The sequence below is a fragment of the Mesocricetus auratus genome, unplaced genomic scaffold (genome assembly GCF_017639785.1).
Source record: "Mesocricetus auratus isolate SY011 unplaced genomic scaffold, BCM_Maur_2.0 Super-Scaffold_4256, whole genome shotgun sequence".
NCBI lineage: Eukaryota > Metazoa > Chordata > Mammalia > Rodentia > Cricetidae > Mesocricetus > Mesocricetus auratus.
In genome coordinates this window covers 51,801,538-51,829,221 of record NW_024429182.1, presented here as the reverse complement: position 1 = coordinate 51,829,221, position 27,684 = coordinate 51,801,538, and the positions used below count along the sequence as shown (strand labels likewise).

General features: G+C 54.2%; 1 protein-coding gene across 1 annotated transcript; it reads left to right on the top strand.

Moving 5' to 3' along the window:
• Positions 1-521: 521 nt before the first annotated feature.
• On the top strand, positions 522-26,922 carry Atg2a (autophagy related 2A). The gene is given in 42 exon segments (XM_013114020.3): positions 522-988; positions 3,698-3,860; positions 3,953-4,105; positions 4,257-4,359; positions 4,611-4,845; positions 5,602-5,698; positions 5,789-5,950; positions 6,053-6,193; positions 7,577-7,814; positions 7,900-8,047; positions 8,128-8,220; positions 8,936-9,091; positions 9,188-9,431; positions 9,640-9,736; positions 9,824-9,983; positions 10,454-10,596; positions 10,681-10,796; positions 10,898-11,055; positions 11,414-11,564; positions 11,678-11,871; positions 11,985-12,065; positions 12,320-12,426; positions 12,512-12,604; positions 13,612-13,682; positions 13,910-13,986; positions 14,433-14,564; positions 14,566-14,604; positions 14,739-14,868; positions 14,950-15,164; positions 15,573-15,781; positions 16,004-16,139; positions 16,913-17,116; positions 17,224-17,325; positions 17,408-17,492; positions 17,583-17,715; positions 17,807-17,879; positions 17,997-18,079; positions 18,331-18,452; positions 19,184-19,338; positions 20,571-20,723; positions 20,793-22,679; positions 26,036-26,922. Coding segments are annotated over 41 exon segments (5,760 nt in total). The 5' UTR covers positions 522-817; the 3' UTR covers positions 21,030-22,679; positions 26,036-26,922.
• The last annotated feature ends 762 nt before the right edge of the window (positions 26,923-27,684 follow it).

Here is a 27,684-nt window from a genome sequence, read left to right as displayed (position 1 = left end):
TGCTAATAGGCACCAGGAGCATATTATTAATGGAGGAGCCATATGTCCCTTTTGCCAGAGATAAGTCCCTGAGGAAATGCTGGCTCTTGTCTAAATGTCAGGCTTTGGGAAAAGTAATTTCTTGGGATGGGGTGGGGGTGGGGGGTCGCGCGTGGTGGCACACGCCTCCTGCAGCTTTCCGGAGTCAGTTCCAGGACAGCCAGTACTACATAAACCCTGTCTCAATAAACAAACAAAAAAGTCCCTCTATATGGAGCTGTTAATAAGACTGAATGAGATAAACGGTTAAGGAAGTTTTATAAACTGCAAGTGTGTATTTGTTGCCAAAATTCACGCTGCAGAATTTCACACTGACTTTACTCCTCTAATCAGCGGTCTACAAAGTTATGTGGGTCACTGTCCCTTTAAATTCTTTCCAGTCACCTAAAGTTGGACAAATCCGCACATGCGTACTCCTCCCGGCCTGATAGTCGCCTTTCGGTTACAGCCTTCCTGCAGTTTGTAGCAAGGAGGTTAAAGGTCCTCCCACACAGAATTTATGCGCAAGCGTAAACTATGATTGGGAGCACTTTATCTCGCAGGGAGCCCAGTCCTTTTTTCGCTCCTCAAAGCTCCGTCTCCTGCGGCCAATCATCGGGCCTCGCCCATTGCAATGACCAATGACTCTGAGCGTGGGGGCGTGGTTGGGCGTCCGGGGGCGCGGCCTGGCGCTGAGAGAAGCGGCGGGGCGAACCAGGGGCTCTAGTGAACAACGCAGCCGGACAGAGGTCGCCGGCTGGCGGCTAGAGGAAGCGGCCCGGGCCCGGCGGTCCCCGAGATGTCACGATGGCTGTGGCCATGGTCGAACTGTGTGAAAGAGCGTGTCTGCCGCTACTTGCTACAGCACTACTTGGGTCACTTCTTCCAGGAGCACCTCAGCCTAGACCAGCTCAGCCTGGATCTGTACAAGGGCAGCGTTGCCCTGCGGGATATTCACCTGGAGACCTGGGTGAGGAGGAGAGCCGGGATGATGCGGAGGGGAGCACGGCCACCGGATGGGTCCTCGCGGAGGGTTTGGCCTGGAGGACAGGCACTGTTTGGAGAGGCCAGTGGGTCCCGACCGCCTCCGCCAGGCCCCCTGGTTGGCCCTTCTTTAACCAGAAATTAAGAGTCCTTTTTTTTTTTTTTTGCTCTTCAAGGGAGAAACAGGTTGGGAAGTGGGTGTCACTTGCCAAGATAATGCCACGATTATCATATGGATTTAGGAGATTGGGGAAGGGGATTCCCGAGAGTTAAGGAGAGGAGCCGAGAAAAACTGAGTGGGGGTGTCCTAAAGATTGTGACAGAGTTGGAACTGAGGTAGTTAGTCAGGAGAGGCTTTGGGGGGCGTTAAGAGCACTGCCGGGGGCACCTGTAGAAAACGTATCCTGACCTCCTGACCCCTATGATCCTGGGCATAAAGGGTGGCGATCTCCCCCGGATGTGGATGTCAACAACAGCGTCACTGCCTGCTGTGTTGATCTGCACCTCGTGTGACTGCTGTTGCTCTCTACTTCCTGCTTTTGGGAGAGTGGGAGGGACCTAGCTTGGCTTGGGGAGGGATTTGATTCCCGGCATCTGCACCTGCAGGGCAGCCCTCCAGGGAGGTGTCCGGGCAGGCTGGGGATGGGCGTGGAGGGTGGGATGAGATTCTGGAAGATGGTGCTTAGAAGGTCTGAGGCCTAAGAGTGTATTCAGGGGCTGGAGGCTGGGGTGGCAGATGAGGGCACTGACTCACAGCTCAGATGACGGAGTAGCCAAGGAGCCATCAATTAGAGGCTACAGCTTGGGGCTGGTATGGGGTCATCCCTCCAGCTCCAGAACTGTGGAGTGGGCATGTGGCAGGCTTTCTCTTTTTTAGCTGACCTCTGGGTTTGCACCGCCACTCAGAAAGTGCTAGAGGTGGACTGTGCCTTGGGGACAAATAGGAGGCCACTGACCTCTTCCTTCAGCCTCTTAGGCTGCCCTGAAAGAGATCCCACTTCTCTTTCATGCTCCTTTTCTGGGGAGTCATGGCACTGGCTGCTTTCTGGCCTCTCCTGGCATCACAGGCCCCAACCCCCTCTCAGCTATCCGCCTTACAGCCCCTACCTAGAAGGCCTTCAAGGAGACCACATGCACAGGGCAAGCAAGGCCTGGGTCCCAGTCTCAGTTTTCATTGTACCTGCAGTGACTTAGTCTAGGCCTCAGTTTCCCCATCCATGGATGAGAAATTTTGAGTCAATCTCTTGCCTCCTGGCTCTGGTTGTGTTTATTTATTCATAGGCCCAGGGGATGTTTACTGAGGTACCACCCAGAGCACCTGGGGTAATAGGGAGAAGGCCAGTGACTCATGCCCTTAGGAGCTCTCAGGCTGGCAGGGATGCAACCACAACACAGACATTTCTATCCTATGTCTCAAAGACATGTACAGCTCCCCCATGGGTCTAGGACTCAGGGCCTATGTGGACTGCAGTGAACCCTCCTCCGGATATTACACCCTGGAACTCTTTGCTTGCTGCCCCCTTGACTAGGTCCCTCCTTGTTCTTGTGCCTGGAATAAGCCACCACCCTATTCCCTCTGCCTGGCTGCTTCATACTTCAACTGCCCCTTCCTTGGTGTGCCCTGCTGGGTTAGACACAGGCTCTGTTCTCCCCTTCTGGTGCTTGTTCTCTTCTGCAACTCAACCTGGCTACAGCCCAGACAGCCTGAGAGGTAAAGGCATTTATTACCTAGCCCTGCAGCCTCTGGTTGCTTCATAGAAAGTATGCAGAGTTTCATGTAGCCCAGGCTGACTTCTAGCTCAAAATGAATAGCCTTTAACTCCTTATCTTCCAGCGTCTGCTTCCCTAGTGCTAGAATTACAGGTGATCTTGCCATACTCAGCTTCACTATGCTAGAGATGGGACCCAGTACTTAAGGCAAGCACTCAACCAACTGTAGACCAGGCTGGCCTAGATCTTGAGAAGATTCACCTACCTCTGTCTCCTGAGTGCTGTGATTAAAGGCATACTGGCCACTGGTCGTTGGTGGTGCATGCCTTTAATCCCAGCGCTTGGGAGGAAGAGGTAGTCGGATCACTGTGAGTTCAAGGCCAACCCGGTCTTCAGAGAGTCCCAGGATAGTCTCCAAACCTGCAGAAAAACCCTCTTTCGCTCTTTCCTGCTCTCTTCTTATGCTCTTCCCCTCCCTTTCTCTTTCCCACGTGGTTCCCCGGGGGCAGACAGGACTTTTCCGCCCTCACTTTCCCTTTGTAATAAAACTTCTCACTTGAAAAAAAAAAACCCTGTTTCAAAAAACAAACAAAAGCTGGTCGTTGGTGGTGCATGCCTTTAATCCCAGCACTTAGGAGGCAGAGGCAGGTGGCTCTCTGAGTTCGAGGCCAGCCTGGTCTACAGAGCAAGTTCCAGGACAGCCTCCAAAGCCACAGAGAAATCCTGTCTGGAAAAAACCAAAAAAGAAAAACAAACAGAAAAGGGCATGCCGGCCACCATGCCCAGCAGTAAATGGAATTTTGTACCTAACAGAAGGAAACTTTTTAGCTGGCCCAAAGGGTTGAGCAGTTTGATGGTGAGATGATAACAGGTCATGCCAAGGGTGATCATGCCAAGGTGTTCTTCAAGACAATGGCTTACAAGACTGTGGCAGGTAACCATATCTGGAGTTTCAGTGAGCTGACTTTCCTTGCCTTTTGCCCAGTCTGTGAACGAAGTCCTGAGGTCGATGGAGTCACCACTGGAACTGGTGGAAGGCTTCGTGAGTTCCATCGAGGTGGCTGTCCCCTGGGCGGCGCTCCTCACTGACCACTGTACTGTATGTGTGTCAGGCCTCCAGCTGATCTTGCAGCCCCGCCAGGGACCAGGTGAGGGCAGGGCAACCCCAAGGGTGGAAAGTCTGGGAATGGCCTGGGACCGGCCTGGGCCTTTCTACCCTGAGCCCTGTTCCTTCCCTCAGGACCAGGGGCTGCTGATTCCCAGAGCTGGTCCTCGTGCATGACCACGAGCCTGCAGCTGGCCCAAGAGTGCCTGCGTGAAGGGCCGCCTGAACCCTCAGAACCACCTCAGCCCCTGGAGGGGCTGGAAATGTTTGCACAAACCATTGAGACTGGTGAGCAGGCCCCTGCTGCTAGTCTGTTCCTGGGCCCTCCACAGTCTGTAGCTCAGGGTCCTAGACAGTAGCAAGGGCCACCTTGCTTCCCAGAGTGGCAGGGACATGTCTTGCTTCCCGCTTCGCCACCTAACTCTAAACACTCCCACAGTGCTTCGGAGGATCAAGGTGACCTTTCTGAACACTGTTGTGAGGGTGGAGCATTCAGTGGGTGATGTGGAACACGGTGTGGCTGTGGAGATCCGGGTGCAGAGGTAAGGAATACAGGGAAATGGGGGAGGATAAATGCCTCTACCCTCTTTCCTAGCCAGGCTCCGAAGAAGTGGCAGGTTAGGGCAGGCTTGGTGAGACTGGGGAATGGGTGCTGCTGGGAGCCTGCACTGGTACCTAGGGCCAGGAGGTACAGCCTAAAGTGAGTCGCTCTGAAGCAGCATGTCCCCAGAACATTTTTAAGAGGGGCTTCTGGCCTGGGGTATCTAGGCGAGGCAGACCCTTCACTCCCCAGACTGGAGTACTGTGATGAAGCCGTTCGGGACCCAAGCCAGGCACCGCCTGTGGACGTGCACCAGCCGCCAGCCTTTCTGCACAAGCTCCTGCAGCTGACAGGGGTTCGCCTGCACTTTGAGGAGCTGCCCTCCCAGGTGGACCCGCCTAAACCCCCTTTGCAGATTGGCAGCTGCACAGGGTACATGGAGCTAATGGTGAAGCTGAAGCAGAACGATGCCTTCCCGGGCCCCAAGGTGAGTCCTAGGCCTAAGAGTTTGACCCATCCTAGATCCATTCCCAGGCCAGGAGGAGGAGCCAGGTATAGTGCGTGGTTCATACCTGTAATCCCAACATTTGAGAACCTGACACAAGGCTAACCCAGCCTCAACTACAGAATAATTCCAGGTTTTCTGTTTTGTTTTTCTTTTTTTTTTAAGATTTATTTTTTTATTTATGATATATACAGTGTTCTGTCTGCATGCATGCCTGCAGGCCAGACAGACAAAAGCATCAGATCTCATTATGGACGGTTCTGGGCTACCATGTGGGTGCTGGGATTTGAACCCAGGTCCTCTGGAAGAGCAGCCAGTGATCTTAACTACTGAACCATCTCTCCAGCCCCTCTTTTTTTTGGAGGGGGGGTTTTCGAGACAGGGTTTCTCTAACTTTGGAGACTGTCCTGGAACTAGCTCTTGTAGACCAGGCTGATCTCGAACTCACAGAGATCTGTCTGCCTTTGCCTCCTGAGTACTGGGATCAAAGGTGTGTGCCACCACCACCCAACTTAATTTCAGTTCTTGTTGTGAGGATGGGGGAAAGTGTTGCTGTCTTCTTGGCAACTGAAAAAACAGAGACTCTGAAAGATCAGGTTGGCCTAATCGATGCAGCTGCTTGATAGCAAGTTTGGAATTGCAGCTGGTATCCCACCTCCCCGGGGTATGGGTAGGTAGGTTGCTGTTCTTGGGCTAGGTGGCATGTAAGGGCTCCACAGCTGTCCATTTGGTCCCCAGTTGGAGGTATCAGGACAGCTGGGCTCCCTGCACCTGCTCTTGACCCCACGCCAGCTCCAGCAGCTTCAAGAACTACTCAGTGCCATCCACTTTGCAGGTGAGGCTGCTGGGCACTGGGTGGCATGGGGGGGCAGTGGGCTGGGCTAAGGATAACCTTGTAGGCTATATTGAAATATCTTTCCTACAGACACAGGAGGCCTGGCTGACAAGCTAAGCAAGAGCCGTCCACTGGGCGCTGAAGACCTGTGGCTCATTGAGCAGGATCTGAGCCAGCAGCTGCAGGCGGGTGCCGTGGCTGAGTCCCTCAGCCTACACCCCATCTCCAATCCCCTCACTGTGGACAGCACTGGTGGGTGCCAGGCTCTTGCAGATTGAAGGGGCAGTTTGTGTCAGTGTAAGAGCCAGGGGGCCCAGGCTATCTATTCCTGACTGCCCCTCACCTTACCCCCAGACCTCTTCTTCTCCATGGCTGGCCTCACAAGCAGTGTGACCTCGGCTGTCTCTGAGCTCTCCATGTACAGCGTAGACCTGGGCTCCTCTGCTCACAGTAACATGGCCTTCCACCGGCCCTCTACCCCAACACATTCAGGTGGTAAGTCGACCCATTAGGTTCCATGGTCAAGATGGGGCAGGAGGAGCCTCAGGATGGTGGGGTGTCAGATTTATGCAAGAGGTCTCAATGATGCCTATAGATTCACCCATCAGTGCGGCTCCCCAGGCTCCTAACTTAGTGGAAACAAGTGACATAATATGCACAATCTTAAGTTTCTTCCTTCCTTCCTTCCTTCCTTCCTTCCTTCCTTCCTTCCTTCCTTTCTCTCTCTCTCTCTCTCTCTCTTTCTTTAATTTTTTTTTCCTGAGACAGGGTTTCTCTGTGGCTTTGGAGGCTGTCCTGGAACTAGCTCTTGTAGACCAGGCTAGTCTCGAACTCACAGAGATCCCCCTGCCTCTGCCTCCTGAGTACTGGGATTAAAGGCATGCGCCACCAACACCTGGTCATCTTCTTTTCTTTTAAATTTACTTAGTTTGTATTTTGTATGTGAATGCTCTGTCTGCATGTATGCCTGCATGCCAGAAGAGGACATCAGATCTTATTATAGATGACTGTGAGCTACCATGTGGTTGCTGGGAATTGAACTCACGACCTCTGGAAAAGCAGCCAATGTTCTTTTTTTTTTTTTTATAAATTTATTTATTATGTATACAGAGTTCTATGTCTGCTGGCCAGAAGAGGGCACCAGGTCTCATTACAGATGGTTGTGAGCCACCATGTGGTTGCTGGGAATTGAACTCAGGACCTAACCTCTGAGCCATCTTTCCAGCCCCAGCAGCCAGTGTTCTTAACTGCTGAGCCATCTCTCTAGCCCGTAGTCTGTTTCTTAGTGAGTGCTTTGGCCAGGAACTCCAGCTCTTTGGACTCAGTTCCCCTTTCTACACAAGGGCATAGTGAAGATCAGGCTGTGTGTTTTAGCTGGTAGTTGAGTGTGTAGGTCAAAGACTGCTATAGGTCTTCACATCAACTGCTCCTTCTAGCACCTTCAGAGGATTAGATTGAGCCTGGTAAGAGGGCCTGGCATACAAGACAAATCAGGTGTCAGCCCTTCCAGACACACGTGATACAACAGATTTGGCCTCCTATAGTCTAGTTTAGCCAGTTTTTCTTCCTCCTCCTCCTCCTCCTCCTCCTCATCTTCCTCCTCCCCTTCTTCCTGTTCCTCCTCCTCCTCCTCATTCTAGACAAGGTCTCACTTATATAGCCCTGGTTGGCCTGGAATTCCCTATATAGACCAGGCTGAACTTGAAATCACAGAGATCTGCCTGATTGCCTGACTTTGCCTTCTGAGTGCTGGGATTACAGGTGTGTGCCATGATGCCCAGCCTAGCCAGGATTTCCCCAACCCTCTGCTCAGTGGCAACCTGTGACTCCATTTAAGATACTCAGGGGCAGTCCCTATTGGAGCCTCTATTTCCCCAGGCAAGACGGCCCCAGCTCCTCTTCCAGACACCATGCGCCCTGACTCACTGCTGAAGATGACCTTGGGAGGTGTGACCCTGACCTTGCTTCAGACAGCTGCCCCATCTTCAGGACCACCTGACCTCGCCACCCACTTTTTTGCCGAGTTTGATGCTGCCAAAGATGGGCCCTTCGGCTCGAGAGACTTCCACCACCTCCGGCCACGCTTCCAAAGGGCCTGCCCTTGTAGCCATGTCCGGTACACGCCACAGTCTGAGTCAGGGACCTTCAGGGAACACCCAGGGCCCACAACTCACCCCTGAAGCTTGAATTCTTGCCCACAGACTAACAGGCACAGCTGTGCAGCTGTCCTGGGAGCTGCGGACTGGTGGGCACAGTCGGAGGACAGGCAGCACAGAAGTGCACTTCGGGCAGCTGGAGGTGCTGGAGTGCCTGTGGCCCAGGGCCACCTCAGAGCCAGAGTACACAGAGGTGAGGGCAGACGAAGGGCCTGGGGGTCAGACGGGCATTAGGCCAGCCTGACCTTGTTTGCCCTGTGTGTCCCCTCGTAGATCCTGAGCTTCCCCAGTCACTCGGGCTCCCAAACCTCAGCTCGACCCTGTGCCCACCTGCGCCACACACAGACCCTGCGCCGGGTGCTCAAGGTAAGCACTCCCTGCCCCAGCCACACTACCTCTCTCTTCAGGGGCTCTTGTAGATCTGTTCTCGTTCTGACCTTGCTATTACTCTGGCCTGATTTCCCCTTCCCTGCCTATGTTGAACCTCAAGGTTGACAAAGAGTGCTGGTAGCTTTTGTATAAGCTAGCATGATCTGGGTGTAATGGCACAGACTTGTCTTCCCAGCATTTGGAAAGCTAAGGCAGAAGGTGACAAGTTGGAGACCTGCCTGAGCTACAATTCAAGGCCAGTCCAGTCAACTTAATGAGGTCCTGTCTCAACATTAAAAAGGAGCTGGGGTGCCCCATACAAAGATCACATGCAAAGTTATAAAGTGTTCCATGGTTTGTTTGTTTGTTTGTTTGCAGGTGTTTAAAGCCCCTTCTGTCCACTGCTGTGGCTCTCTTTTTTTTGGTTTTGGTTTTTCGAGACAGGGTTTCTCTGTATTGTTTTGGAGGCTGTCCTGGAACTCACTCGGTAGACCAGGCTGGCCTCGAACTCGCAGAGATCCACCTGCCTCTGCCTCCTGAGTGCTGGGATTAAAGGCGTGTGCCACCTACACCCGGCTCACTGCTGTGGCTCTTATCCCAATTCCTCTCCCACCCTTGAGAAGCCTCGGAACTTTGTTTCAGTTTGTGGGAGCCCCTTCCTACCCTGACCTCACTTAACCACAGCTGTCCTAATCACCTTACCCCCAACTAGAGCCGGTCCCGGCGATCAGTTGCCTGCCATTGCCATTCAGAACTGTCCCTGAACCTAGCTGACTTCCAAGCTGACGTGGAGCTGGGGTCCCTGGACCGACTTGCTGCCTTGCTTCGTCAAACCACCACACCCTCTGAGCCACCTGCTGGCCTGCTAGTGAGCTGCCCTGCTGGTTCTGGGCTGGGGTGGGAAGCTGGCACTTAAGCTCCATTCAGTCCCCTGTGACAGCTCTGACCCCCAGCCCTTCCACAGACAGAGCCCCCACAGGCCACCGAGCAGCAGACAGTGTTTCGGCTCTCAGCACCCCGGGCTACCCTGAGGCTACGCTTCCCCATCCCAGATTTACGGCCTGAGCGGGATCCCTGGGCCGGCCAGGCTGTGAGGGCTGAGCAGCTGCGATTGGAACTGAGTGAGCCCCAGTTCCATTCAGAGCTCAACAGTGGACCTGGCCCCCCAGCTCCCACCCGCCTAGAACTTACCTGCTCAGATCTGCAAGGTAAGAGTGGCCAGGAACAGCTGGGGCAGAGGTCTGAGCCTCTTGGGGAGGTGGGTTTGAGGTTACTACAGAAGGGTCTGGGTTACAGTTGGAGCAGACCCCAGCACAGGCAGAGAGACCCATTTATGCCAGGGACACTGACCTGACCCAGCAATGGGGAGGAAGAAAAGAGGCAGCAGTGAGACCCTGTCCTCTCCGTCCCCTCCAGGGTTCTACGAAGATGGAGAGAAGCCACCTGTCCCCTGCCTGCGAGTCTCTAAAGCTCTGGATCCCAGGAGCACTGGGACCAAGTACTTTCTACCTCAGTAAGAGGAGTTCTGGAAGGGGCAGCTGGAGAGGAGGGGGTCTGCTGGTTTTAGTGGCAGGCCACTAACAGGCCTGTGTCCTGGCAGGGTAGTGGTGACCCTGAACCCCCAGTCCAGCGGCACACAGTGGGAGACAGCCTCTGAGAAAGGTCAGGACCTAGAACTGTCCACTGAGAGTCCCTGCGAACTGCGGCAGCCTGAGCCCTCACCTTTCTCCTCCAAGCGGACCATGTATGAGACTGAGGAGGTGAGGCTCCCGACTTCTCCACAGGGGATGCCACCGGGACTGGGCCGTACATAGCCGGGGCCCACTACTGAGCAGCATCTCCTGTTGGCTAACAAGGGACTCTGAAGCATCCACCCTTGCCCGGGTCTAACACCAGTGGTGCGCTTGGGCCTCAGCATCCTCTTCTGAAGTTGGTGGGGACAGTACTAGTGTGAGGCGGTGGAGAGCCAGGCAGGACCACCTGGACAGGCCCTGCTCCTTGGTGGCTTGTGTGTTTCCTCTGGAATTGTCTTGAAGGCTATTGTGAGTGAGGACTGCCAAGATTCACATTCATGAGGGAATGCTTGGCCACTGTGTCCCAGTGAACGTCCTCCACCTTGGGAGAGAGGGCACCAGGGGATGGGGGCATGGATGGATGCTAGAGTCTCCAATTCTGAAGCCAGAGTCAGCCCTGGGGCAGGTCTCCTGGCTGACTTTCCTCACCTGCCTAGATGGTGATCCCTGGAGATCCCGAGGAGATGAGGACATTCCAGAGCCGAACGTTGGCGATGTCCCGCTGTACCCTGGATGTGATCATGCCCAGTGCCCACATCTTCCTGCCAAGCAAGGAGGTCTACGAAAGCATCTACAACAGGTGGAGACATGGGCCGGGCCGGGCTGGGCTGGGCTAGGCTGAGGGCCCTGTCCTCTCTTACCTCTGCTGCTGCTCCCACGTCAGGATCAACAATGACTTGCTCATGTGGGAGCCTGCAGATCTGCTTCCCAAGTCCACCACTGCCGCTCGGCTGCCTGGCTCATTAGGGTTCAGGATGTGCAAGTCGGCCTTCAAGCTGGGTACGAGAGGAATGCTGGATAGACGGGGAGGAGTCCAGGTACGGGCAGGGCTGGGCCAGCCCTCCATATCTCCTTCCCACCTGGCCAACCTCTTCATTCAGACTCAGACTCGGATGAAGAAGATACCCAGTTCTTCTCGATGGCATCAGGTGCCCCCCATACTCCTGCCCCCGAGCCTTCCCATCGTCAGGCCCAGAGCACCTTCTCCACACTTGTGACAGTGCTGAAGGGTCGGGTCACTGCGCTCTGTGAGGCTAAGGTGAGGCAGCCCCACTCTAGATCTAGAGTTCTTATAGAGCCAGACAAGCCTGCCAACTTCAAGTTAGGAACCGAGACAGCAGAAAGCTTAGCGGGCCAGTGGCACCCATTGCCACAGTCTGCGTACCCACCCGTACCACCCATCAACCCTCACAGATGTCAGCCACTGCCCAGCCTTTCCTCCATGTAAGAATGGGGGTCCCAATGCCAGCAGGGTGGGGCACGTCCTTCTCCTTCAGCTAGCTGCACATGGCGCAGACTGGAAGTGGACTCTTGAAGTAGACCCCAGGAGGCCCTGTCTCTGGGTATTAGCTGTTGGGTGCAGCAGTGAAGCTAAGCATGTGTTTGCTCTTCTGCAGGATGAGTCAGGGAAGCGGCTGGATGTCACTCACGGGGAACTGGTACTAGATGTGGAGCAGGGAACCATCTTCAGTGTCGCCCAGTACTGTGGCAAACCCGGGCTTGGCTACTTCTGCCTGGAAGCTGAAAAGGCCACACTCTACCATAAAGGTGTGGGGCTACTGCAGTACATATGGGGCAGGGCTAGGGAAGTTTCAGGAGGGCTGTGGGCTGTGAGTGGGGTGGTCAGCAGCCTCAACAGGGCTCACAGGATTCCTCCTCAGCGGCCGTTGAGGACTACCTGCTGCCCACTCACCTGGAACTACCCAGCTTTGCTCCCCCGGCCCAGCTGGCTCTAACCATCTACCCATCAGAGGAAGGGGTGACTGAGCGGGGAACCTTAGGCCGCAAGGGCCAGGGCTCCCCCATGCTGTCTGCAGCTGTCCGAATCCACCTGGACCCCCACAAGAATGTCAAGGTATGGATTCTTCTGCTGCTCCCCTGCACACTTGACTTGGGCAACTGCCTCCTTGGTGTACGCTAGTGCTGGACCCCCACCTCCCTCTTGACTGACTGCACCTCCTTCCCCAGGAGTTTTTGGTGACAATAAGGCTACACAAAGCCACCCTGCGCCACTACATGGCCCCACCTGAGCAAAGCTGGCACTCCCAGGTGAGCAAAAGTGCCTAGGAAATCACATGGCCCTGCGGCTCTGGACTTGTGATTTGGGCAAGCAGGTCAAACACGGGCTGAGAAGGCCAGTGTGAAAAGTACAGACTGAACTGGAGCTGACCTTGGTCAGAGCTCCTGACAAGGGGTGTGGTGGACACCTGATGGACAATGGGCAGGGTGAGGCCAGTGTTAGAGGAAGAGGTCATTTTGTCCTCACTGTTGTCCTCCCCCATCTCTCACCCTGGCCTGTGTAGCTACTGGACTTCTTGGATGTCCTGGATGACCCTGTGCTGGGCTATCTGCCCCCAACGGTCATCACTGTTCTACACACACACCTATTCTCCTGTGCTGTGGACTACAGGTACCCAGATTGGGGGGCTAGGGATACAGGGTCAGGGGCCAGCTCAGATGTAAGGAATCTGCTCCAGCCCAAATCTGCCCCTCAGGCCCCTCTACCTCCCGGTGCGAGTCCTCATCACTGCTGAGACCTTCACCCTCTCCAGCAACATTGTCATGGACACCTCTACCTTCCTACTCAGGTATGCAGGCTGCCCCAGACCTGGGTCATCCCACTCCGAGCTGGGCTGTGGCTAGCTTCCAGCTGCCTGTCTACTCAGAGCTTCTTGGGGCCATCTGTATTTGGACTGATGGGACCCTGTATTCTCACATGTCCTCAGGAGTGTGAGTTGTTTCCACGTCTACCCAAGTTCAGACTTGAACCTCCGTGTCCTGGATTTGACTCTGGGAGTTCTGAAAGCGCACAGAAGAATGGAAAGCTAGCTAGAACGTAGTGCAGGAGCAAATGCAGCCAGCATGAGGTGCAGCCCCACACAGGCACCAGACAGGAAGCTTTAAAAAGTTTTATTTTAGTGGGGATGGCAATTTAACCCAGGTCTTCATGCGTGTTCTACCAAAAGCTCTACCAAATAAGCTACGTTGCCAGCCTACATATCTTAAAAAGTATGCTGGATGGGCATAGTAGCACAAGCCTGTGATCCCAGCAGGAGCTAGCAAAGAGGAAGGAATGGGTTCATACACAAGCCATTGTCACAAAGAAAAAGAAAAGAAAATTTAAAGCTGATACTAATGGAGTAAGTGTGTGATTCCAGCTCCTTTTGAAGCTGGAGAATCTTGCCTGTACAACTTAGTGAGAAAGAGATGTATGTAGCTCAGGTTAGACCATGACCCCATGTGGGTCAGGCCATGTGTTCAGTCCCTAGTAGTAGATGGATAGACGGATGAACAGATGATGGGGGGTAGGAGGGAGGCACCCTCCACACACTGAGAACCAAGTCTAATGCAGATTTAGAAATGTTTTCGAGTATCTTAAGTCCCATTAGAGTAAGTACCTGCAGGGTCTTCCCAGGCCCTCTGTGACCATCAAGGGACAATGCTGAGGCTGTCAGGGTTTCATCACTGTAGGTTCTTAGGCACTTGAACCTCTTTGCCCATCATCTCCAGGACCCCTCCTGCCCCTCTGCCCAGCTGCCGCTGAGCTGCCACCTGCAGTGGCTCCCGGGCCCTTCTCAGCCCTGTTCCCCACCAGGTTCATCCTTGATGACTCTGCTTTGTACCTGTCCGACAAGTGTGAGGTGGAGGCCCTGGATCTTCGGCGAGGTAGGCAGGGCAGCCTGAGTTGGGCTCTCCAATACTGAGGGGACAAGCCCCCATCCACTGAGAGCAACCAGGTGTCACAGCTCCCCGCCTTTCTTAGCCACACATGTGTGCGTGTACATGCACACACGCACTCAGCTGTACTAGATACACTGGATTCTTCCCCTGGTGGTGGGCAGTGCAGGGGCAGGGCGGATGGAGACCATGAGAACCTTCTGCCCTCTGCTCAGATTACGTCTGTGTCCTGGACATCGACCTCCTAGAGCTTGTGATCAAAACCTGGAAGGGCAGCACCGAGGGAAGACTGGTAAGTGACTGGCACCAGGGGTCCAGGAGGCCTCAGGAGGGTCATAGATTGTGCCCTTGCCTTGACAGTGTTCCTTCAGGGAAGGGCCAGGTCCCTGTGAGTGTCCTTCCAACTCACCGAGGGCACCAGAGGACACCTACAGGCAGGACAGAGGTGGGACCCAGGGAGACATCCACTGTAGGTCCCAGTTTTTCTCATCTTCATGGTGAGATAACAGTTCCTGTATCACTAGGCTGAAGTCAGGGGCAGGGGTGGGTGGCTGGGTACCTTTATCAGTTGTCTGGGATGTCTACATATTTGGGCAATGAGGTACTGCCTCTGCTGACAAGAGAAGATTCCCCCTTGCTCTCCGTCTGTGTGGGAGAAGAGCTGAGAAGCCTGTGGTGTGGGATAGGGAGCCTGGCCTGTGATAGCTCCTGTACCAATGCCTGGTCCACCACCCACAGAGCCAGCCACTGTTCGAGCTGCGCTGTTCCAACAATGTGGTACACGTGCACAGCTGTGCCGACTCCTGTGCCCTACTGGTCAACCTGCTCCAGTACGTAACCAGCTCTGGTGACCTGCACCCCCCACCCCGGCCCCCCCAGCCCCACGGAGATCGCTGGCCAGAAGGTACAGGTGAGGCCTGGCCATACAGGCTACCAGAGCTCGGCCAGGCCCCTCTCTTTATACAGACACAAGGCCTGGATTGGAGGAGCCCTGGTGCTACCCCTCCTGGTGCTCACTCCTGCCCTTTGTCTTTTCTGGCCCAGCTCTCGGAGAGCCCTGCCTCCCTACCCTCATGCCCTCCAGTGGAGACAGCCCTCATCAACCAGCGAGACCTGACTGATGCCCTTCTGGATACTGAACGGCGTAGCCTGCGGGAGCTGGCCCAGTCATCAGGTTGGTCAGGGTGCCCTGGGGACAGCAGACCTCAGGCACCCTCAGTCTCATGTCCTCATAATGGCCTCTTCTCTCCCATAGGAGGCCCCCTTCCTCAGGCCTCTCCTGTCTCTGTCTATCTCTTCCCCGGTGAACGGAGTGCGGCCCAGGCCCCTTTGCCTCCTCCTGGGGGCACTTCTCATACCTTGGAGTCCTGTTCTAAGGCAAAGGAATATGAGAAAGAAGAGGAAGGGGACGGAGACGCCCTGGACAGTGATGAGTTCTGCATCCTTGACGCCCCTGGCCTAGGCATCGCGGTGTGTTGGGATGGGGGTTATGGTTGCCCAGCCCTTCTAGAACTCTTAGGTAGGGGAAGCAGCCTGGTTCCGGGCTTGAAGGAACAGATGGAAGTCCAGAGGAGGAGACAAAATATCCTCTACAGACGGGATAGAAGAAGAAGGGCAGTTAGCAGAAGGGAGCACCATGTGCCTGCAAGGACTAGTGGGATGGCCAAGCTCACTGAGCTCCAGGTAACAGGGCCAACAGAAGCAAAGCTTCTTCTGGGCAGACCACCCAGACACAGGCACTGGACTGGGAATTCAGGAGGTCATTTTTTGTTGTTGTTATTGTTAAAAATAGAGGGAGAGGAAAGGGAGACAAAGAGGCAGGTGCTGGTGGTGACCACCTCCTTGTCACAACATGTTTGGTTGACTATTTCCTGGCAGCCCCGAGATGGGGAGCCCATTGTGACACAGCTGCACCCAGGCCCCATCATTGTGCGGGACGGACACTTCTCCCAGCCACTGGGAAGCACTGACCTGCTGCGAGCGCCCGCCCACTTCCCAGTGCCCAGCAGCCGTGTGGTACTACGGGAGGTCTCCTTCATCTGGCACCTCTATGGGGGTAGAGACTTTGGCCTTCACCCCACTCACAGGTTAGAGCCGTGTGGGTAGCAGTTGGTGGGATTATGATCTGGGCATAGCCTCACTGTGACCTCCAGCAGCTGGCAGCCTCGAGCCTCATGCATCTGACCTTGAGTTTTTCCTTGCCCTGGCCTGACGCTGAGGATTTCCTCCCCCAGGCTTAAAGAACTGCTGAGGTTGAGGAGAGCAGATATTTCCTCAGAGTTAGCTTGTCCTCATATATCTTTTCCCAGAGCAAGAGTTGGCTTCACAGGCCCCAGAGTCTCCCCTTCCCGTTCCTCTGGTCCCAACCGACCTCAGAACTCCTGGCGTACCCAAGGTGGCATCGGACGGCAGCACCAGGCCCTCATGGAGATCCAGCTCAGCAAAGTGAGTGCAAGGCTGAGTGGGGGGTGAACCCAGAAGTGAGGCTCTGGGGAGCGAGACCCTGTCAGATAGTGGCATGTGATAATGGATTCCAGAAGGATTGGATATCAGGAGCCACGGGTTATATGAGGAAGAGCCCGTAAGGGTGTTAGGGGGTCCAGTTTTCTTAGAGCAACCTTTTTTTGCTGAGCAAGCATTGTGATAGATGACAGAGTATAAAGCTGTTGGTAGCTAGGAGGGCTCAGGATACAGCATCCTGGCTGTATCTAGAAGACCTGGTAGGAGCCAGAAGCATCCAGAAAGAAAAAAAGGCTTTATAACAGAGGTTCAAAGATGAGACAGGTCTGGGCCTGGAGCGTGGAGTCAGTCAGCTGCACAGTGAGCAAGAGCAAGGACAGTGTGGAGGGGAGTCAAGGTCCCGTAGGACAGGAAGCAGAGCGTGCACCCTGCGTGAGGAACATGGCTTAGAGACAAGGGACCATGCTGGGCAGAAGGAAAACATTTAGAGACCAGTGAGGTTCAGAATGGGCCTCAGGAGTGTCTGACAAGGTGGGTGTTCCACTTCAAGTGGAGCAAAGGCTGTGGGAAGGTTGGATGGATTGGGGCAGGTCAAGTTTAGTGTGGCTAGGTTGGTGGCAGTAATTCAGCTGCATTAGCAGCCAAGTATGGGCCTGAGGTGGGACAAGATTAGGAAGGGTTTCTGGGAAGGAAAAGGGCTCAGCCAGACCCCTTCCCTCTTGGGCCCCAGGGCCGGACTCAGTCCCCATCCACCACAGGTGAGCTTCCAACATGAAGTATACCCAGAAGAGTCAGCCACAGGTGGGGGCCCTGGCCAGGAGCTGGAAGAGCGGCCACTGTCCCGCCAGGTGCTCATTGTTCAAGAGCTAGAGATCCGAGACCGGCTGGCCACCTCCAAGATCAACAAATTCCTTCATTTGCACACGAGCGAGCGACTGCCAAGGCGCTCACACTCTAATATGGTAAATGTGCCTGGGTGTGGGCAGCCTCGTTCCCATAGACCTTCCTGAGCCTGTGTGTGTCTGGAGGACAGAGTCCAGCAGATACCCAGTTTATCCTCTGCCATCAGCTTACCATCAAAGCGCTGCATGTTGCTCCTACCAGCAGCTTGGGAGGGCCAGAGTGCTGTCTTCGGGTCTCCATGATGCCTCTAAGGCTCAATGTGGACCAGGTGAGTAGGTGGGCAAGGGCAGAACCCAGCGTGGCTCCTCCCCATCTCCAGCCCTGGATCTGACCCAGAACTCTTCCTGCAGGATGCCCTCTTCTTCCTCAAGGACTTTTTTACCAGCCTAGCAGCTGGCATCAACCCCATGGTCCTAGGAGATGCTTCTGCTGAGGGTGAGAGGCCAGGCCAGGGAGGGGAATGTAGATACTGGCCACCCCAGCCATCCCAGTTCCATCCTAGGTCTGTGACCTCTCTTCCTCCAGCTCACCGAGAAACCCACAGCCGGCCCAGCAGCCCCCAGGAAGGGAAGTCTGAGGGCACAGAGACAGCAAGTCGTCCCCGTGAGACTCCAGGCAGTGGCCACAGCTCCTCTGACCCACAGCCCATCTACTTCAGGTAGGGAAGAGGGGTCTGGGCCAGGCTGTCTGCCAACTAAGTCAGTGACCAGGTCGGTGACCACGGGTTCTCTCCTGTCTTCCACTCTCAGAGAGTTCCGCTTCACATCTGAGGTGCCCATCTGCCTGGATTACCATGGCAAGCATGTCACCGTAGACCAGGTGGTGAGTGATACCATCAGACAGGCTGTGTGAGCCACTCTCTGTGAGTCCAGGGTTGGGACCAAGATTCACAGTGTGTATCCCAAGCATAACCACACACCCTGTGTCCCCTCCCAATAGGGCACTTTCACAGGACTCCTCATCGGCCTGGCCCAGCTCAACTGCTCCGAGTTGAAGCTCAAGCGGCTTTGCTGCCGGCATGGGTGAGGCCCTGGCCCTTACCCCCACCCCCCTTGTGGGGTCTACAGGCTTCACTCTGCTATTTCTTATGGGTTGCATGGCCTTGGCCAAATCTTTACTCTTCTCAGGCCTTAGTGTCTCATTTGTCATAGGCTGTTGTTGCCCCACATGACTGGGTAAGACAATGGGACAGGTAGGGTGCTCACAGTTCTTGTCCCTGGGCTCTCAGTGTGTGACTTGCCTCTATCTCATCCTTGTTGCCTCTCCCTTCCAGTCTCCTGGGTGTGGACAAGGTGCTGGGCTATGCCCTCAATGAGTGGCTGCAGGACATCCGCAAGAATCAGCTGCCTGGCCTGCTGGGAGGCGTGGGTCCCATGCACTCAGTTGTGCAGCTCTGTGAGTGTCTGGCTTTGAGAACTCTGTTCTTGTTTGCTTTTTTACAGACAAATATAGATGAAGGGAAGTAAGGAAAACTCCCCCAAAGTGGGAGGGGGTTCCAAGGGAAAACCATACTTTTAAAACAATTGCGTTTATTTTGTGTGTGTATATGGGCAGTTGCATGTATGCACACCACAGAGTACTTACAGAAATCCGTTCTCCCTCCACCCTATAAGTCCTGGATGTTGAACTCAGGTCAGCAGACCTGGTAGCAAGCACCTCTACCTGCTGGCCCTTCGGTTTTATTTTATTGCGTTTTTGAGGCAGTCTCACTATGTAGCCCTGGCTGTCCTGGAACTCACTATGTAAACCAGGCTGTTTTCAAACTCACAGAGATCCTCTTGCCTCTGCCTTCCAAGTGCTGGGTTAAAGGACACTGGCCCCTATTTTATTTTTTGAGACAGAGTCTCATGTAGCATGTGACACCACACCTGACTTGTGCCATCAAACCTAAGAACTCCTGAACTTGAGTTATGTCATATACCTGTATAATTCAAGCACTGGGGAGGCTGAGGCAGGAGGATTGCTTGTTAGCTTAAGATCAGCCCAAATGAGGGCTAGGCCAGACTAGGGACAGCTACTTAACAATATTCTGTCTTTTAAAAAAGGAAAAAAGAAACTGGGTTAGGAAAGGGCTAGGGAAGAGAGGCCAGGGCAATCTTGGCCTCTCTGATAATCCTGTCCTCTAGTCCAAGGGTTCCGGGACCTCCTGTGGCTACCCATTGAGCAGTACAGGAAAGATGGGCGCCTCATTCGGGGGCTGCAGCGTGGAGCTGCCTCCTTTGGGTCGTCCACAGCCTCTGCTGCTCTGGAACTGAGCAACCGTCTGGTCCAGGCCATCCAGGTGAGTGTAGGGCTGGACAGGAAAGAACACTCTCATCCCCAGGCTCCTGATGCCATCCTCACAGTTCTGCTGAACGCTGAACTTGAAAGGGCTGGACACAGATAGAGCCCACATGACAATTGGCTCCCATGGGTGGGGCCAAAAGTATGTTCTGGGCCACCAGAGCCCACCATGTTTCCATGCTCACAACTATTTGTGACTGTACAAGGAGCAGACGCAGAAACTGGCCCTGGTCCATCCAGTTTCGCATTTTACTGGGCTCCAGAGCTGCCCGCCTCCCCAGCACATACCACCATCACACCAAAGCCCTGGTCTTCTGGGAAGTTACTGACCTTTGGGGTAGGGTGGGGTGGGGCTGGGTGAGCCTTTAGGCATGTGGGAACACTGTGTCAGGAGACCTTTGAACTCAGCCCAGAGAGGGAAGGGCAGAGTTCCAGGGGTCTGCAGTGGACAGGTTCTTTTGGATGGGAAAGACGGAGTGGGCAGAACACAGGAGCCAGAGGGTGGGTGGCAGAATCGGGTTTGGCAGTGGGCTTGTTTGGTGGCGCTTGTACATGGTCTGTCTGTATAGGGGCCGCCCTCTAGCTGGGGGACTAGACAGTTCAGGCAGGTCTCAGCCATCGGTGTGAGGCCAGCAGGAAAGTTCTCTCCAGCAGCAAGTACCTTCACCCACAGAGCTAGCTCATCGAGCCTAGGTTTCTTTTTCTCTTTAATTTCCTTATTCTCTTGTGTGCCCTGACTTGTATTCGAACAATTTTGAGGAATCGGTTCCCTCTATCATATGGGTCTCTGAGCTGGGGGGATTGAATTCAGGCCACCTCAAAGCAAATAATTTAACCTTCAGGGCCATATTGTCAGCCCAAGAAAGGTTTGTTAATGCCTCCTTAAATAAGAAAGCGGTTTGAAGAGCTAGAGGGATGACTCAGCAGTTAAGGCTGCTTGCTACTCTTGCAGAAGACCTGAGTTTGGTTCCTTCAAAGGATCCTGGGTCTTCTTTTGGCCTCTAGAGGCACTGTGTTCACAGGGTATCACACATAAATAAAAATAAATGAATAATAAAAGGAAAATTTAAGAAGGAAGTTCTCTGAGGTAAGTGATCGGAACCACTGCAGGGAAAAGGAAGGTCAGGGAGTGAAGTGAATAGGACAGGGAACAGTTACCCTGAAGGAGGTCTCCCAGGCTGCCTGCCAGGCAAAGGCCATCTGTTATCTTCCAACTCTGGTGTCCTTCAGGCTACAGCTGAGACAGTATATGACATCCTGTCCCCGGCGTCTCCCATCTCCCGCTCCCTCCAAGACAAGCGGTCTTCACGGAAACTGCGCAGAGGCCAACAACCTGCCGACCTCCGGGAGGGCGTGGCCAAGGCTTATGATGCTGTCCGAGAGGTGAGAACCACCCTAGTCCCACTCCCAGCTCCTCACCCCCACTCTCTCACTGACCTCTGACCTCCACAGGGCATCCTGGATACAGCTCAGACCATCTGTGATGTGGCATCAAGGGGCCGTGAGCAGAAGGGACTGACGGGTGCTGTAGGGGGTGTGATCCGACAGCTGCCCCCAACAGTGGTAAAACCAATAATCCTAGCAACAGAGGCCACATCCAATGTGCTTGGGGGCATGCGAAACCAGATCCTACCAGATGCGCACAAGGACCATGCTCTCAAGTGGCGCTTGGAGGAGACCCAGGACTGACTGCAGGCACCCGAGATCTACCCACTGTCCAACATGCTCACCATGTCCAGCAGCCACCGTGGTGCCACCAGCTCCCCGGTTTTCTGAGAGCTGAGACCCACAGCGAGGCCACCAGGCCCGTCAAGGGATGGCCTCTATGAGGGATGCCTGCCCAGCCTGCCTGTTGCCAATAAGCCGTGAGAGTGGGGCCTCCGGCGTTGGGACCTCTGCCCTGTCTGTGCACTTTCGTCTGGGGAGAAAGGACGCTGCTCCTCCCTGCTACCTGGGCCCACACTGCTGCCTTGTTCCAGAATGAGGATGGAGGCTTTTGGACCCTTGGACCCCACTCAGCCAAGTGTCTCTCCGTGTTTCATGGGGAGGTGGGGGACAGATGCCATGTGGGTCAGTGTATTTTTAAGATCCCTGAGCGTGTGGGTCAGTGTCTGCATGAAGTGGAATAAACTTGCCCACCGCCAGCCCCTCTTCCAGGTCCTGTGTACCTGTGAGGCCCCAGCCTGCCCTGCCCCAGCCTATATACCAGTTCCCACCTCTGCACGCAGTACTCTCCTGTTGCCACCAGGGGGCACCCCACCCCACCCTCAGCCTTCTGATGCAAACCAGCCTACCTCTTCCACTTTGGGCCCAACCTAGCTTGGGCCTATTACCCTGGCACTACTTCTGAGTGACAGTTGCTGAGTGAAGCTGGTGGGGGAGTCTCCTGGTGGTCACAGAGGAGGAATGGCTCCAGGAGCCCACATCAAAGCTACATTTCTTGATTTCTATCCCTGTAGGATCCCAAGGTCCAGCCTTATTCTTGGGTTAGAGCAAAGCAGTTTCAGGCTACTCCTGTGAAGCCCTGGATTGTGGCCTAAGGCTGCACCTATTAGTCTGCCAGCTGAGACAGCATTCAGGACTGTCCCTCTGTAGAAGGCTGATTCCTAGGCCCTATGGAGGCTGTTCCCACCATCTTCAAAGAGGCTGTTGGGGTGCCTAGGTCTTGAAGGGGAGACATGTTGGGACAATGCTGTGGCATTCTGATGCCCATTGCCCCCATCCCACATACCTTGTTCACAAGGAAGCCACCCACGGACTCCACCCTCGGTGGTACTGCCAGGAATTGGGTGGGTCTGTGGGGAGGCTGAGGGTAAGTTAGGAACCAGAGGTCTCTCACTTTGCTAGGCATCTCTGATGACCTATGAAATTAGCTGTGGTCTTTTGGTCCACATTGTAGATCTAAATATTGAACAGAGACTTGTCCCTGTCCCTTACTCCCCCCTTCCCCCACTTTGCCTGCATGTAGTTAGCTGGGACTCACAGACTAGTCAAGAGATCAAGCCCATGGGTGGTCAGGGTCTGCCACTGGGTAATTGAAGGTCCTGTCTGGCACTTCCTGGACCCGCCCCACCAGCTGGGGCACAGTCCAGGTCTGCTGCCCTTCGGACCCCACTTGTGATCAGTATTGATGGCAGTGGGCTAATCATTAACACTACCAGGGCTGGGCCAACGGCTCAAAAGCCTCTGGGCCCAGGGTGGCCCCACTTCCTCCTTGTGCCCTGAAGGCCAGCTAGGTGCAAGGTAAGAGCTCCCAGCTACTCCCGCTGCTTGTGCATGGATGTCTCCAACTCCAAGCCTTCCTGCAGGGCCATCAGCCTTCTGAACAAGAAAAGAAAGGTGGGCGTGGGGACTTTTGGGAAACCCATTTCTGCTCTGTGGCCTCAGTTTTACTCATACCTTTGGGTGAGGGGGCTGGAGCATCCCAGCCCTGAGGAGACAGGATTCCCAAATGGCTCCTATATCTGTCTGCTGGTGCTTTATGCCATGCAGCAGGAAGCTGGACTCCCCTAGGCCTTGGGATGGGCTGCCGGGCTCTGGGGAGATGGTTGAGTGTCCACTCTGGCATCTTCCTTTGTAGGAATGTCCTCCCAGTGGGGATTCCTGCAAAGGACAGGGCAGGGCCCATGCCAGCTGCCCAGCAATAGCATCCTCTGCTTCTCTGGGCTTTTTGCTACCACTGCCACAATGGGGTGCTCTAGAAGCTTCCTTTTCCAGAACACTGAGTCCCAACAGGACAGACGCCAGCCCCGGTCACTGGATCCTTTTGAGGATGAGAACGTAGATGAGTTCCTGGACCTCTGGGTCACAGCAGGGAGGGTGGTAGAAGGGTAGGCAGCTTCCTGCCAGTTCAGACCAGTGTGCAAGATGGCCTCCCAAGCCCTGGTTTCATAGGTGGAGCCTGTAGTACTTCAGAGAAGTTTAGCTACTTGTCTGAGGTCACACAGCTCCCAGGCCCTTGCAGGCTTAGACCGCAAAAGTACTGAATTCTTGCAGTGCCTGGCTGCACATAGTCCTGCTCTCAGCACCACGTCCCGTCCCCTTGTTTTTCTGTGCTGATGATTGAACTAAGGCCTCAAGCCAAGCACTCCACCATTGAGTGTCAGCCTGGGTCCCTGTCCTTCCCTGCCTCCTCCCCTGTCTGCTTTGTTCCCTGTTCCCACCTTTTCCTCTTGGCCCCTCAGCCTCGCATTCCCTCTCTCATTCCTCCCGCTCCTTCCCTCGTCCCCAGCTCCCTGGATAGGGCCACCCTTGTAGGTTACAGTCCAGTTGACCTTTGCTGTCCCTCTGCCCCATGGCTGCAGCCCTGAGGGAGGGCAGAAGTTGCAACTGGGCCTCAGGTTTAGGAGGAAACAAGGGGCCTTGGGGGCAAAGGGTGTGGGTGTCTCTGAGCAAAGGCTGCAGGAGAGTTGTAAATCTGAGCCACTCCCGGTCTGATGAGGAGGCTCTGGGGTTGAGCCTGGACTTCGCCCAGGAAGAAGGTTGTCGTCCTATGGGGTGCCAGGTGTGGGCCTTGGATGAATGATAAGAAGCCTCAATAAAAATGTGTGGGCATGGAGCCAAGAGGACCTAGGATGATGGGTGCGCAGCTGTGGGACTTATCCCAGGACCCTGCCAGAGGAGATGCCTGCAACCGAGCTCTGACCCCAGTGGCTGCCACCCCCTGTAACAGCAACTCCATGTGGAAGTGCCCACTGGTTCCAGTGGGGCTGCTGTTATCTGGGGTGGAGGCTGGTACCCACGGAGGAAGAGGAGCCACAGCCACCCAGCACACCAGCAGAGACGCAGCGATCCTCAGGCCTGGGAAGGAAAGGGTGGGTGGGCGCCAGCAGGCTGCCAAGATGGAGTGCACAGGGCTCTGACCTATGAATTGACAGCCAGTGCTCTGGCCTCTTCTCTGGCTGCCAATTCCATAGGTCACAGGTATGTTCGCCTCAATGCCAGCCACAAGGACCTGAAGGAGCAGGGTGGGTGTGGGGAGGAAGATGTCAAGGCCCCAACTCCTTCCAGGCCACAGTCATCTGCTTGCACCTTTGAAACACTGCCTGCCTGACCATGGCATGCCTGTGTGTTCTGCATGCTGTTCTCTCCCCAGCTTATTTGCCAGGTTCTTTTTTTTGGTTGCTGGTGGGAACTGGCTGTGTAGACCAGGCTGGCCTTGAACCTGTCTCTGCTTGCAGAGTGCCAGAATTATAGGTATATAGGCATGTGCTATTGTGCACAGCACCAGGCCCACACCTATTGATCCCTATCCAGGCATAGCCCAAGCATTTGCTGCCTTGTCCTTGAGGCGCTAGGGGTGGGGTCAGGCCCTCGTGCGAAAACAGTTCAGACAGGGTCTCATGTAGTTTAGGGTGACCTGGAACTTCTAATCTTCCTGCCTCTACCTCCTAAGTGCTAAGATTATAAGCATGAACCACAGGCCTGCTTATTCATGGTGCTGATGCCTGAGCCCTGGACATGCTAGGCTGGCACTCTGCCAACCCCAGTACATTCTCAGCTAGGGTTCTTCTTAAACTGACTGATTCTAAGTGTCACCTGGGCCTCCAAGACCTCCCATTCCTCCCCCAGGCTCCCCCAAAGCACTGTATTCACTGACTCCCACTACCAATTTGTGCTGTGCGTCCATCCACTCCACCCATGAATTCAGCCCCAAGCCCAGATACACAGCAATAAGTCCTGCCAAACATCACGGACTCCATTTTGCTCTGCCAGAAGCTCTAAGGTAGGGGCAGAGCTCACTCCGCTTGCTTTCTCTTGCAAATTTCACCTCCCTGAGCCAGTAGAAATGGGTGAATCTCTGAAATAGGGGTCAGCATGGCCTACAGAGTGAGTTCCAGGACAGCCAGGGCTTCACAGAGAAACCAAGTAAATAAAGGCACTTACTACCAAGTCTGAAGGCCTGAGTTCAATCCCTGGTACCCACATAGTGGAAGGAGAGAACAGACTCTTTTATATATTGTCCTCTGACTTCTACATACATGCTACACACAGAGAAAAATAAATAATATAATTTAAAATGAATATATTAAGTTGGGCAGTGGTATTCATGCCTTTAATTCAAGTGCTTGGCAGGCGGATCTCTGAGTTTGAGCCGAGTCAACAGACCAATTTCCAGGATAGCTAGAGCTACACAGAAAAAAACAATATATTAAAAAGATTTGTGGGGCTCAGTGATTAAGAGCACTGGCTGCTCTTCCAGAGGTCCCAAGTTCTATTCCAGCACCCACAGTTCACACCTGTCTGTAACTCCAGTTCCAGGGCATCTGGCATACTCACACCAATGTACATAAAGTTAATAAAGTACTTTTAAAAAGATTTTTATGTCTGCACATCACATATAAGCAGTGCCACCAGAAGAGAATGTCACTTGGAGCCAGTGCTGCACATGGCTGTGAGCCACTTGACAAGCATGCTGCCTTTGGAAGGGCAGCAAGTGCTCTCTTAAACACAGCCATCTTCCTGTCCCCACCCCATCTTTGGGGGTGGGGACAGGGCCTCTTTGTATATCCCATGCTAGCTTGGAACTTGAAGCTACCCTTTTGCCTTTGCCTGGATGCTAGGATTATGTGTATACTAGCACCTAGCCAGCTAGAAGAATAAAACTTAAAAACTTAGAAACACACACCCAGGAATAAAGTCAAATGGTTTAACGACATGAAGCAGTCGGCAAGAGACCTCTTTCTGTGTACCAGGCATTCACAAACCTCACCAAGGGTCCAGCTGCCTGGTGAGGTCACTCCTGAGCCTGTCTCAGAAATGAAGATGCAGCCTCCAGGAAGATGAGAATTGGCCAAAGCCACGCAAGACCTTCTCTGAGGACCTGTGCAACAACAAAATGGATGACCCAAGTCCCAACGTCATCTCTCACCCCTTTCTGTACCTGAGTGGCTTTGATCCCATTGTCTCAGCTTTCCTGGATTCCCATCCAGCACGGCTAAGGCCGGGCTCTGGGACCTTCCCTGGCTCCTGCAGTGTCTGTCTCTCCCCCCACTCTTATCTGAATGCTTATCTAATCCTTGGCTGGTCCAGGCCTCCAGAGAACAAAGTCCTCGGTTTACTCATCTTCCAGGGCTGGTTCCACACCCACTGGCATGGGAGGTACTGGAGATGCCCTGTCTGAACAGATGGCACTAGACCATCCCTTACTTCATCCCAGGCTTACGGTGGAAGGGATGGCAGGTGGCCCCTGGCCTGGGTTTCCTCCATCTGTCTGTACCAAGCTCATAAAAGCCTCTAATGCTTTGGGGAACTTTCTCAACCCAGAGCACACCCAGCTCCCTCTGGTCCAGTGTCTTTCCCCAGCAGACCCTGAACCTATGAACATCTTTTCTTGCTGGCTCCTCCCGCTCTCCCAGAACCCTGATTGCCTCTAGGACACCTGCATGAGCCCCTGAAACTTGCCTGAGTCACTTGCCCCACCTACTTCCCTGGTGCAGGTGGCTTATTAGTGATCCTGCCGACCTCATCACCAGCATTTATTTCCTTTACAACCTGTGGACCCCTGGAAATGACAGTCACTGACTGTTTCCTGTAGCCTCGGAGACTAACACAGAATTGCTTAATAAATAAATGCTCATTTTGTGTTAGTAGAGATTCTTAGGGAGGGACATTATGAGGTGGGGTTGGCAGTGCCTGGGGACAGGAGATCCTTAGGTGCCAGCAGTTGTCTTCCAGTATGGCACACATGGAACCATCATGCTAACCAAGCATCCCAGAAGCATGTGCAAGTAACTCACATTCCCACAGCAAAGAATTGGCCAGTATGGAAGGAAGTCAGAATTGGGCGAACGTAACCAGGAAGGATTCCTGAGAGGTGAATTTGAGTTCAGCTTTTGCTGCAGTGAAGGGTGGCAATTGGCCAGGAGCACAAACGTACACAAAGGGGAGAAAGCTCCTTGAGAACAAACACTAGGCCGCCCGGGAGGAGGCAGCTTGCTCTTCTGCAAGTCTCACTCCCTGGAACCACCACCAGGGGCCGCCAGGGACGCTAGTACTCAGCTGAGCCTGTTCAGTACTCCAAGGCAATCTGCTTCTGTACTTCTGCTGTTTCCTAAGCCAAGCTCAGCATCTCCTTAGGGTCCCTCCTGGCGCCTCTGAACTGTACCCAACCACAATTCCATCCTCCACTGAGCAGGTCTGAAAATGGATCCTCGTTAGCTGGGTGTTGGTGGCACATGCCCTTAATTCCAGCACTGGGGAGGCAGAGACAGGTGAATCTCTGTGAGTTCAAGGCCAGCCTGGTCTACAGAGCAAGTTCCAGGACAGGCTCCAAAGCTACACAGAGAAACCCTGTCTCGAAAAGGAAAAGGAAGAGAAAATGGGTCCTCTTTTAATAACCACA